At 41.9% G+C, this 13,360-nt stretch overlaps 1 protein-coding gene across 3 annotated transcripts in view; it reads right to left on the bottom strand.

Moving 5' to 3' along the window:
- Positions 1–1,229: 1,229 nt before the first annotated feature.
- The window catches only part of MACROD2 (mono-ADP ribosylhydrolase 2), an 848,490-nt gene continuing 836,359 nt past the window's right edge, over positions 1,230–13,360 (bottom strand). For 2 of the 3 annotated variants that reach the window (XM_032684588.1, XM_032684590.1), the window contains exons 17-19: positions 12,214–12,297; positions 6,774–6,842; positions 1,230–4,573 (exon numbers count right to left, since the gene is read on the bottom strand). In XM_032684588.1, the coding sequence (XP_032540479.1) occupies positions 6,781–6,842; positions 12,214–12,297 (146 nt within the window). In that variant the 3' untranslated portion in view covers positions 1,230–4,573; positions 6,774–6,780. The remainder of the gene's footprint in view (positions 4,574–6,773; positions 6,843–12,213; positions 12,298–13,360) is intronic. The other variant, XM_032684589.1, reaches the window with a different exon arrangement.

Genomic DNA, 13,360 nt, shown 5'->3' with positions numbered 1-13,360 from the left:
AGTAGGAATATTAGTAACTGGGTCTCTGTTTCTGTAGACTTAGAGTGACATCCAATGTTATCAGCTCCACAAAAGACTTCTCCAGGCCCAAATCTACCACTTTGACACCTTCCCTTCCAAATCTGGCCAGCAGACTCATCTACTCTTTGCCTAATCCACATCATGTGGACAAGCACCCATCTCTGTGACGGTCTGAGCGGCCTCAAACACAGGCCCTCCTTCATCCTTCAAACCCACGGAGGTTTTCCTCTTGACCTTGTGCTAGTTAAAAAGGGTGGGATGGACAGTACTTTCTCCTAGCTGAGAGAGTAATTTATTTTTCTCCCATTAAATATACACACCTTTGCAGCAGAAACAGACCACAGTGTGGGGGAAAGTAGGCACCTCCTCTGCTGTACAGTGCTGGCGATACAGTGAAAACAGAGCTGAAGCCAAAGAGATGCTGTGTCACAGCTATTGAGGTATTTCTTACTCTCAGGTTGGCTTGCTGCTACTAAGACCATACTTGGGTCCTGCATCCAGCAAAACAGCAAACATTCCCCACTGTCATGCACTTCCTGTGCCTGGTCCTCTTCCATTAAGCAGCCCAGGGGTTCCACGCAAGGAAAAGTTAAATTTCAGAAAGGGAATTAATTTGTCGGAGAGCTCTGAACCCACAGAGCCAGTCCCCCGCTTCAGTTATTGACAATTAAATCCTTGGCCTTGGACCACACTAAGGCAGGGTCAGTACACAGGTTTTCATCTCAACCGGTGTCATGTGAAGAAAAAAGCCACCTTTGTGATTTTTGCAGTATTTTCTACCTATCCATTTTTGAAATTAGTGATGGCAGAAAGGGCAGATAACATCTAGCATATGCTGTTATATAATGTCTCTGATTGCATGTTGTAGAATATTTTTTGACAGATGACAAATGCCTGGACTTAGCCTGGTACAACTGCTGGGAGGGGTTTTGTAACATCTTTGGGGCAGCGATGGGACCAACCACAAGACCTTTTCCCCTCTGAGCCACCAAATCCCCCTTCTTACCTTTTGCTGATGGTATCCAAAAATCCCCCTTGCCTGAAGATATCTGGCTCTCATGAGACTCTGCCATCAAGTGAACGATAAATTTAAATGAGGATCTGGCTGCACATACTGCACATCCAATCCAATATTTCCTTCACTGACAACCAAAGTGAATGCTGCTCCAACACAGTCAGGAGGGCATAAACACAGGAGAGGCATCACCTTGTCTTCAGGACAAGCTTTATTAACATTTTGCTTTAACATGGTGGTATGTAGGCATCAGTTCTTTAAGTTTTCCAATGCATGGCACAGACAAAAGAAAAAGGAACAAGACTCAGACAAATTCAGCATGTAAATGACAGAGTAACAGAAAAGGCATGTGCTAACCCATATAGCTGCTAGACCATCTATTAGAAGACATTTTGCAAGCAACAGTCTACATTTCTTTGCATTGAAGTAAAAACATATTTTTTTGGTCAAGAAAATTATCTTTTTTTAATTTTTACATTTTTTTTAAACTTTATATTATATCACAAATGTCAGGGTAAGGCAAATCCTGGATGAATCATATGATAAAAATCCCTATTCCCCGAGAAAATAGATCCACATACTCTGTTACAGTTTGTAATTTTAAAAGCAAAGCTGGCATGCACTGCATATAGAGAAAAATTTTTTTTTTTAATACAATTTCATTCAAGTGCCTAAAGCAGAACAGTGTTAATTCACAGAGAGGCTTTCTCAGTGCTTTACAGAAAGATTGACAATTAGCTGCAGTGAACGCGTGACCCATTATTACAGACTATGTCTCAAGCATTGCCTTTGGATGTCTGCATGAAAGCAAACCCATTCATCATGGGAGCAGTCACCAGCCCGAGGAATATCAGTCTAATGGTAGGGATGAGCACTTTCAGACACAGGAGAAACAACCATCAAGCAGAGCCTCATACTTTGAATGCAAACATCAGCACCCAAGGGCTGCTACTCCCTTTACGCCACCTATTGCAAACACATTTTGGATTTAAACCAAAATCTTTGACATAAATCCCAGTGGGGTGATTCTCCATCTGATGCTTGCTCTTCTACAGAACCAGCTCCCTGCCTTTCTGCAGCTCCAGCAAGAACAACAGAGGGGTATGGGTGCAGCCTCGACTACTAGCGCAGCTGAGAACTCACACTGCCAAACTACATTCACTTTATGAGTTGTGAAAATCTCCAATTCAAACCAAAACCCACACGAAGACAGATATAGACATGGCTGCAAATTGTCCAGTAAGGATTTAATCAATTCTTATGTTTCCTTGCTTTACAGTTCACACTTTGCAGCCGCATCCTTGGGCTTTGTGGTTTCAAAGACTCACTGCTGTCTGAGGACCAAGGTCAAATGAAAAGCACAATGAATTACTGTCAGGGGTTAGAGAGTACCTAATGTAATGCATCTTTGCAGTTAATTTTTTTCTTTAACTACCAGTCAGTCTTCACAAGGCATTTAAGGATTATTTGTCTCCTTCTGAACCATCACACCTCAACAGCCAGTCTCCTGTGGAGCTCTCCCTTTGGCTCCCGTGCTAAAACTGAGGCTGGCAATGGAAGAGGGACATCTGATAGGTGGCTAATGGCAGCTAACACCCCTGTTAATGTTGCCCACGGGCAAGCACAATGGAAACAGGTACAGAACTATATTCAGGAGACTGGATACTCTTTTGAATGAAGTTACCGAAGTTATACCATACTCCCAAGGTGTTTATCCATTTCTGACCTTCCTATTATGACAGCCTGTTTCAATCAAAATGACCCAGTATGGAAAATATACAGAAACATACAGGATGGATGCGCACAATGTAGAGGTACTGCCTGCAAAGTCTCCCACCGCAAGACTGATGAAAACCAGGAGAAGGAACCACGGGAAAAAAAAGTCCATGTCCCAAAAGACACGTTCTGTCAAGCACGACCCCAAGGATGGGAAAGAAAAGCAGCAGAACCACCTCAAAGGGACCAAGGAATCCCTTCAAGGGTGCTCGGAAAGAACAAGGGCCAGAGTTAGCAAACTTAGCAGGATTATCAACCCAATTCAGAGGCTTACATCAGCTCATTTGCTCCTTCCACAGTTGATCCCAGAGTTATGTACTCACCACCAGGACAAGCAGGTGATGAAGAAGCTCCTCGAGATCCTCTCTGGTGCCAGTGACAAACCAGAGGGTAAACAAACCCCTGGAGCCGGCACACAGAAATACTCTTCTGATTCCACCTCAATCAAACATGCTGGAGGCCCACAGAGAGGAAGAAATAGGGGGCTGCCTTTCTAGGGGTACTGTCCTAGTGAAATCTGGGGTTTTTCTTGTTTTCCTTTCTAATCCTTGTTTCTCCTTGACACCCTTTTGAATTAACGGCAGCCACCGACTGCCAAAGCCTGTGCTGGTGTGTTGGGGGTCACACTTACACTTGACTCACTATTACACCAGCACATGGTTTATCACTACAGCTACTCTGGCTGGCGTGAATCCAGATCACATGAGGATAGAGATACATCTTACCTCGTTTATTACTTTATTTTCCTTTTTTTTATTGGCCAGATTTTAAATACTTATTTTGGGATTCACGCATATTTTGGGTGAAGAAAAAAAACCCACAGAATCAATTATTTTGCTTAAAATTATCAAATTAGAAGCAACTACTTTGCTCAAAATGATCAAATTATTCTTAGCAGCATTTTAAAATACATTTTGTAGCCCTGGACAGGGGTTGTGTGTTCTTCCATCCAGTGTATTGTCCGTCAGTTTTGGTTACAGCACGGTATGTGCAACCCTTTTGTTAGTTTTTAACAAATTTCAGTGCAGCATTTGCTGGCAGAACAATTGACATATGGTGAGACATTCTTATCCAAATAACTCTTAATTGCTTTAAAAAAAAACCCAGAAAGAAAATCATGCATATGCAGTGGAAAATCTAATGAGGGCTCACACAAGGTACAGTGTGAAGCTGTTAAAGCTGAGAGCTGTGTTTAAAGATGCCTCGAATGCAGAGTGTCTGCAGGCTTGAGGAAATGCCTGTTGCCTACCTGTACCCAAAGGTCATACTTATGGCCCTGGTTTTGGGGCGTGCAGAACTAACCAGGAAAAAAAGCAGGACAGATTTGGGGTGCTGGCAGTTTGAGGCCACATGTGCTATTCACAGGTAGGGACATGGCACAGCATAGGCTGATCATGGGAAAGAAGATAAAGATGCTAGAAAAGGGGTGGGCCTGGAAACAGGTGACTGATGATATGATGCAGGAGGAAAAGAGACCCAATATAAGACAGGGACTCACAGTTCAGAAGAAACTGTTGTAATTGCAAGGATAACTGCAAAACATTGTTAGAACTGGGAAGTTATGATTCTTTCCAACAGGCTTACAGAACAAAATGCAATGAAGAACAAAGAGAAATTAAAGCAAAGAGTCATTCCCCCAAAGCTCCCTCCCTCCCAACCCGCAGAGCATCTCTGTGTGCTCTTTTCTGCCAAGAATGATGCTGTAGGATGTCAGCGCCTGCCCGTCACGTTTCCTCGGGTCTCTCCTCTCCTGCATCCTTCCTTTGCCATAGCAGAGAAAAAAGAAAAAGAAAAAAGGCAAAATTTCAAATATCTGCATAGAACCCAGGTCTCGTCTTTCCAGCACAAGTGCTTGCAGTTTCTGTCATAGAATCATAGAATCAGCTGGGTTGGAAGGGACCTCAGAGATCATCAAGTCCAACCCTTGATCCACTACCATTGCAATTACTAGACCATGGCACTAAGTGCCACATCCAGTCTCTTTAAAAATCTCCAGGGACGGAGAATCCACTACTTCCCTGGGCAGCCCATTCCAATGTCTGACCACCCTCTCTGTAAAGAAATTCTTTCTAATATCTAACCTAAACCTCCCCTGGCACAACTTGAGATCATGTCCTCTTGTCTTGCTGATAGTTGCCTGGGAAAAGGGACCAACCCTCACCTGGAAACAACCTCCTTTCAGGTAGTTTTTCATGTGTGTATGTGTCACATGGCTTATATATAACAACTAGTATTACCTGATGAGTATATTGACTGTGCTTACCAGGGTTTCTTGGTTTTCCATAGCACCTTGGTACCCAGCTTGATACCACAGATCCCCAGCTCTGGTGGGTGCTTTGGTGCTAAAAACAACACATTACACTGCTCAACATAGTAAGCAAAGGGATCTCCCTGGCTCCAAAAGACCCTTGTGAGATGCTCTGAAGTTTAACAGGCTGATCAATCCTCCCTGGGACCCGCTCCTTGTAATAAAAACAGTGGCAGTGATTGATAGAGAACTGCAATGAATTCAGTGCCCGCTTAGAATCCTGTGCATCCCACTGCAACGCTGGGAGAGACATGGTGCACCCTGGATTGGGTCCCTTTGCTTCAGAAAGGTACCTGCAGAGGCAGGTCTTGCAGTGGAATTGAAGAGATTTATCAACTGATTGCTAATTTGTGAGCAAAAATGACTCCAGCCCCTAACATTCACACATACTCATTTCCATGGGAAAATGCAGCATAAAACACAGACTTCCTAAGAGCCACATGAAAGTCGTAATAATTGTCAAATACATTTTTTAAACTGAGGAAGGGTATTAACCTTACCATGTATTTTGAATAGCGAGGATTTCATTAGTTCCTCTTCTTTTTTGATTGAACAACGTATAACCAGAAGCTAGAGGAGTTGTGGACACTGCATTTTAATGGTGAGGGTGCACCATCTGTTTTTACTTCAGTACTTTTTACCAGGGACCCCATCAGGATTATTTGTCACACTGACAGTATGGCAGCACACTGCCTATATGCTGACAAGAACCAAGAGCCAGGCTCAGTAGTAAGACCTTGTATTTTAGATCTCTGTGATTTAAATCTCTGTGAACAGTTGCTGTCATTGTACAACCTTTATATTTGCTCTTGTGCTACATGAAACCCCATTACAAGTGTAAATAGAGCATCTTGCTGTCAATGATATTGGTATTTCTCAGTAACCTGACAGCAAAGGAAGCGAGGTGCACTTAAAACTAGTTCTGAGGGAGAAATGGCAAATGCTTCTTTTAGCTGGGGATGAGTCTTGGACGTTTTTCTTCCCACCAAATTATTCATTTTTGTCTAGGGGCAACACTGTTTATGCCTATGACAAACTCTGCCTCAACAAACCACCACTGCCCACTCCAGCCACAGTACTATCATTTACTGCATAAAGACAATAAAAGCTCCAAAAGGCAGCAGAGCTCTTTTCTGCTGCAACTCTCTGACTTTGCCTTGTTTTTCAGTGGTATTGCTACAAGTGACGTTAGGCATCAGAGAGCCAAGGGCAACAAACCCCTCGTGATGTGAACCTGTTGTTCCCAGAATACAGCTCGCACAGGACTGAGCTCGGTTCCAACCAGTATAAATTGCCTGTCATTTTCCTAAGCAATGCCAAAAACGGTTTGCTCAGTTACTCTTCTGTTCCTTATCTCAGTGCTGTCTTGCCTTCTGATGATCTAAGACCGTGCACTGTCTAAACCCATTACAGCTGCAGACTGCTGCTACTATAATATTTACTTGACAAATCAAGTCTACTGGCTATTTTCTTTTTTTGATGTAATATGGGCCATATTAGACAATTTCTTTTCCTTTGTATTCTGTCTTCCTCTTTTTTATTTTTTTTTATTTTTGGTAAATTCTATCTTTAATTAAGGTAATTTTTAAAGCAGGTTTTCAAACAGAAACTGACTGGAAAATGGGAGAGGAAAAATAGTCATGAAGGTCTTACCTGTTACTTAAGCTTTCCGCTCTGTTTCCATAGGATCATTTATACTTTCAACTTGACTATTCATTTCAGCTGAAAACAAAACAAGATGGTCATCAAACTCTATTCATGATACTTAAGTTTAACACAGCTCAGGATCTCAATGACTCTGTCTCTGTAGGCCACAGGCAGAGACACAGGTATTGCCAAAGGATGATTTAGAGTTTTGCTGGCTCAAGTGGTCTCGTGCCTCTGGTTCAAATATCCACAGACTTCTGACAAAGTTCCTGGCGGGACTCGGGGCTGAGCCACAGGCTCATAACGAATCATAGACTAATATAGGTCGGAAAAGACCTTTAAGATCATTGAGTCCAATCATAAACCTAACACTGTCAAGTCCCACTAGACCACATCCCTAAACTGCAGCAGTCAGTCTGTGACCCTTTTCATATTGTATCAGCTACAGAGATGCTGCTTCCAGGTGTTCCTGAACTGCAAATTTGCTGGCAGATTCAGAGGCAACATCACTACGAATAATAGTTTGCTAGTGTGCTATCCATTTACAAAAACGACCTTATTTTCATTTAAAATTACTTCAAAAGTGAGAAATAATTTAAATAGAAGGCTAAAACTCATTTCACCATGACCTTTGTAAAAAACATCAAAACTATGGCAGGTGTGATTGGCCATATTTAAGCTAAACATAAATATCTCAGCACCCACATTTTTAAGATTAGTCTCTAGTATTTGTTCTGCAATGAATCTGAATGAAGCCATTATATTAAGACCTCTTTTTCTTTCTTTAATCTTGCTTTGTGTTGTGGTATCAACTGCAGATTATGAGCCATTTGACATGGGTGATGGAAAAACCTCAAACCTGAGCGGGAGATGTGGAAACTAAGGGAGGATGGGAAAGGGGAGGGAAAAAAAGCCAAAAATCAATAATGATGCTACTTCCAGCCAGGCAGCACAATCTCTTTTCTGAATCAATAACATGTCAATACACCTGTTAGGGTTTTGATTAATTATTTGTAAATTATTCATCATCCATATGCAGAACAGATACTTTAATGGCTTCCTGGATGTATGTGATGGATAATAAGAAAAGTATCTGCTCCTGATTATGGAGCTCTGATGCGTATCACAAAGTTGTGTTCTTTACCCACATTTGCATAGTAAAGACAGGATGCTTAATAAAAAAATCACTGAGGGAAGGCCGCTCCACACTGACAATGGCAGCCTCTTCCAGCCTCATTATGCTGGCCAGCTTCATTGGCTGGCTTTGCTGAAAATACCATCAGCCTTCACTCACATTTTACAGAGACCTCCTGCAAAATAAATCTGGATTTGAAACCTGTGGTTAGGCTCTCTCAGCACCCCAGATGAGCCTTTTCCCATGTATCTGTGACTAAGCTCGGCTCGTGGCATCAGCTCTGGTAGGAACAGGAAGATCTGACTGAAGGATAAGATTCTTCAGACCACTGAGTGAACCCCAACAACACATGTCACTATGAGGCCACCTACACAAACCTCTCTATTTAGCTGAAAATAGCAGAACAGTGAAGCACATACTGCAAAAGTAGATAGAAGAGCTGCCACCAAGTACGGTGGGGATGCGATTCATGGCCCTTGGTGTCTCCCAGCACAAGGTCGTGTCAGAATGGCATCATTAGCCCTGGGTGCACTACAGTCAATCATATCCCAACTGAAAACTGGCCTTCTCCCAGCTAAACAAGGTTTTTAGAGGTGTTAAACCGCTAACTTGCTTTAGCAGTCTTGTGGCACCTCCCATAATAAGCTACATCAAACAGCAACTCAGCAAAGCACATGGAGTTCAAGGAGGTGCACATCTCCTAAATTCAGTTTTACCTGCACCTCCTTCTGCACTTTCACACAGGGCTTTTTGCGCCAGAAATGGACATCTCTGTGCAATGGAAATGGACATTCCCTGTCTGCTTTCCCTTAAATTTTGGCCTGTTGGGGGCAAACTTAGCAGCTCTCAAATGATGACCAGGGAGGAATTTCCCCCAGAAAAGCAAGTTTCCCGCAAGAGGAGAAGAAATAACCCAGCAAATAGTTCCCATCCATCACAGCAGTGCAGTTGCTGCTGACCTGGGGGATGTGCGTTGGCAGTGCAGCATCCCTCCTCATCCCAGCAGGAAAGCTATGTGCTTAAAGGTCAGCTAGCCAGGAGTCACAGCACAGCATCTAAGTGGAGAAGACAGGCAAAAGGCAGACTAGAGAGCCAAGTTTAGAGTTGTCTGCGAGAGAGCGAGCGCATTTCCCCACCCCAGAATAGTATGCTGTAGAGCTGGATGGCACATAACATCCAAATATTACTGTTATTTGAGTAGGAGCTTGGTCAGACTCTTCCTTGCAAACATAGCCTATTCCTTCAGCCACTTCCTAAACAATGCACCCCTTTGCACATTCAGCTATATAGCACATTCAGCTATAACTCCAGATTTCTAGAAAGAAAACCATCAACCTCGACCCACTTGCACCTCTTTACTTGGTAGATAACTTGTTTCTGGGATATTACATCAACACCATAAATAAAAGCACGAGGGTGTTAGCTGTTGAGAATGTGCTTTTATATAGCTTTGGTGAATCATGTGGAGGTCAGGTTGCTGACAGTGCATTCATTGGCACAAGCTTTTTAAAAAATGGGAAATTTCAGGTTTGACACTGCCCTCATCTTTTTCTTTTCTTCTATTGGGTCAGTCAGTCAGGACACAGCTTTCCACAGGCTGGAAATACAAAAGGCAAATGAGCAACCTCATTGTGAAAGGAGTGAAGAGTTTGATCTGCCTAATATCAGCTGGAAGTGAAAACCACCTTAGTAATCTCCATAGCTTTGGTGGTAAAAATAAAAAAAAGGAAAAAGAAGAATAGAAATAATAAAAAAAGGCTACTGTCAGGGAAACACCACCTAGGAAACCAATCACCAAAGCTGGGATTTGTCATCATTACAAAATACTAATCAGCAAATCTGTCCTGGGTACAAGAAATTTAATATCCAGAGTTCTCAGCTCTGGTGGCTGATGGAGACTGCAAGGAGAAACCTGTATCTGTATACATGTCCCTATCCCCCTTGCACACATCCCCTCTGACAGCTTTCCTGATGGAGAATCACACCCAGCTTTCAAATAACAGTAATTTCTGAAAGGTATCACTATCATGGCCCTGCCCACTGGATGAACCAATATTGAGATCCACCTAAGCTGTCTAAACTCTCTGCCTTTCTAAAGCATATTTTGCTGTGCCATGGTACATGAAATTAAACCACAAAAGCTGGGCTGCCAAGGGTGACCCAGTGATAGATGCTTGTGCTTTCAGCTGTGAAGCAATGAGATCTTCTGGGGTGGAATGAAGCGGACCAGAGGAAAAACAGGCAATTTACATGAAAATTACTGTCAAAGGGAATGAGTTTGATCTTTCCTCTGTTCTTCTTTAAAACATGCAATATATGCCCACAAGAAAAAACACCCTGTAATATAATCCTAATAGCAACTTAAACTGTATAGAAACAAAGACTTCCTTGACTAGAGAAGTACTTTTCTGCAGCCTTAGCAAACACCCTTTTCCTGTTCTTTCATTTAACTTTAAAAGTTCAAAGAAAAGGAAGTTATGAGTCATATGTAAAAGACCATACAAGATAAGGAAGATTCAAAACAGAGAAACCTATCAAGATCCTCATTTCAGAAGCTGCCACCTGATGCAGCTGTGCTTTGCTACAGCACACATTAAAACAGCTAGGGGATCGTTTTTCTTTCCAGACAGAAATCCCTTAAGAGATTCCTTCAGTAAATTTGGATTTGTTTTCACTAAGTAACCCAGACTATTGCAGGGATTCACAGTTTAAATATTTTAATGTGACTATGACTTTTTACTTTGTTTGTTCAAAGGATGAGGAGAGAAGGCTGCTTTGGCTTTATTCTGCACATCTACTAGGAATAGCATAATCTCTAGTATTTTTTAAAAAAGAAAATTCATTATGCACGCTTGCTTTTCCTGTGCTTGCAAAAAACTTCCCTACAGGCCAGTATCTAAATCAGTCACCAATTCAAATGCTGCAGCACAATCTGACATCAGAGAAAGGAAATCAGCATCAGATTCTCTGTGGAACTAATAGTAAAAAAAATATACAATTGGTTTGTCTTTGAGATGTAAAAAAGTGTGCCTTGCATTTATACTATATCAATGCTGAAGAGGCTAAAGAAAGAGTTAAAAAACAGCCTTCACTACAGAGAGGAGTCCATGGAAATAAAGTGAGTATTGGACGCCCAATCCCAAACCAACTGCTGTTTGGATCAACAAAAAAGACCCTTTGTGTAAGAACCAACAAACCCCTGTATGTACCTCTTCTATGCTACAATAGCTGATCTAGAGGGGATAAAAGGTCTGCCTCACCGAAAGCTAAGTACCAGGACGCTGATTTCATCCATTATTTCTTACACATAGGATGAGCCAAGAAGGACAAGGTTTTTTTGTTTACAAGGATGTTTTTTGTTTACAAGTACTGCAGAGCTTGAGCAGCTTCCTGCTACTCAGCCCTTGCCAGGATCTGCCCCACAGCTGGGTCATCGGGGTCACTGAGGTCAAAGTCAAAAGAATTTTATTTCCAAGTCAGGATATTTGGGCTGATAATGTCCAAAAACCTGACTGGAACTGCTGTTGGATCAATGAAATTGTGATTGCTTTATAAATGTCCTAGGGAGAGAACTTCCACCTGCTATCAGATGAGCTACACATGAATGCTGAAGAAGGAGGAAGGGGAATCAGCTCTGAGATAGAATGAGGCCAACACACAAGTTCAGAGTGGACATACAGCCAACGCTTTCCCCTTGATGGAGTTGGGCATGAGCACAGAAATTTTCAGAAATATCTTCTGACTCCTGTATGAAACTCCTCATATATTGGCCAATTTGATATCAAAACCAAAATTACAGTGGGTCTAAAATACTACTCAGTTAAAAGGCAGGCAGAGTGAACACAGAAACCCAGCCAGCTCACAAAGCAGGGCTACAGCACTGAAAGGTACTGCCATAAGACTCCCAAGACAGTAGAGATGGTGTAAACTCTTGAGGAGAATCAGTTGAAGAGCTTATAAATCAAATTCCCATTTTTTAAGGAGAAGCATACAAACAAAGCCCAGAAAGGCAGGCTATGCATCCACTTCAGGACAATTCACAGAATCATAGAATGGTTTGGGCTGGAAAGGACTTTAAAGACCATATAGTTCTAACTCCCCTTCACCAGACCAGGTTGCTCAGAGCCTCATCCAACTTGGCCTTGAACATTTCCAAGGATGGGGCATCCACAGCTTCTCTGGGCAATCTGTTCCACTGTCTCACCACCCTCAGAGTGAACAATTTCATACTAATATCTAATGTAAAACTGACCTCTGTCAGTTTAAAGCCATTACCCTAAAAAATGAATCTAAAATATTAGAAAAACATACCATCCTTATTTGAAATGGCTGCTGCTTCACTTGTGAGGTCAATTTTCATAGGCTCCACAGAAGTTTCCTCTTGCCCTTGCATCCCTATAAGACAAGCCAAAGAAGTAGAAAAATCAACATTTACAGTACCCGATTAATGTATAATTCTCAGGCTCCATGTGCCTGTTTTTTTCCCTTTCTTCTCTCATGCTCTTACCTTTTTATACTCCACTGCTGTATAGTGGCACCCATTAGGGAAGAGGACAGAGGATACAGGGGGAGGAACACGGTTTGAAAATAATTGCCTGAATATTTGTAGCAATTCGTGCTCTTTTCTAACTGGGATTGTTAAAACCACATCATGGTGCGTGCTCCTGCCTCCCTGCCATTCTTTTCTCATCACTTTTGAAGAATCCCTTCTGCTTATAAAATGCAATATACGACAGGGACCTAATCACACTTATAAAGTTTCTCTAGCTAGCAGAAAACAAATAAATACAGTAGAAGTTCAAATACACCGGGTAGTCAGACACAAACTAGAATTTGAATGTAGGAAAATGCATTTTATCACTGTAACTCAACATTTTTATCTCTTCTGCCTCAGGCTTGTCTGGAAGCTTAGATTCAATCTCCTAACAATATCTGAAATGGAAAAAAAAAAAAAAGTGGGTTTGCTGTTTTGTACACAGTTCTCCCAATATTCTGCCATTTCAAGTGCTGAGAAGCCAATTTTTAGTTGAATTTCGTCAGGCTACTTCTCCACTTTTGTGGCTGCTGTAAAGCCTGTTGCACCCATCCTGCAGTTGAACTACAGGATATGTCAGGTGACTGGTCTCTAAGTGATCCAGGCATTTGGGCAGTTATTATGAGACAGCAAAGTGTAGTAAGGACTCAGACATTTCAAAAATGTTTTATTCTTAAACTGAAATAATTTACCTCTTCAGCAACAGTGATGAAACGTTCATCATCCCTCAAACACCTCCTTCCCCTTTCTGTGGAAGCCTGAAGTGGGGTTTTTAAGTGCACTGGAGTGCACTACATTTATTTTGTACATAAAAAATGTATCTATCACTGACATTGTCAGCCAGATTTCCTTATAATTGGATCTGCAAGCAAATAGAGTGTCATAGAGATTTCAGTTTCCTCTGTGCTCGCTGTGATGGCAGTG

Source organism: Chiroxiphia lanceolata, chromosome 3 (genome assembly GCF_009829145.1).
Source record: "Chiroxiphia lanceolata isolate bChiLan1 chromosome 3, bChiLan1.pri, whole genome shotgun sequence".
NCBI lineage: Eukaryota > Metazoa > Chordata > Aves > Passeriformes > Pipridae > Chiroxiphia > Chiroxiphia lanceolata.
This window is presented reverse-complemented; position numbering and strand designations above follow the sequence as displayed.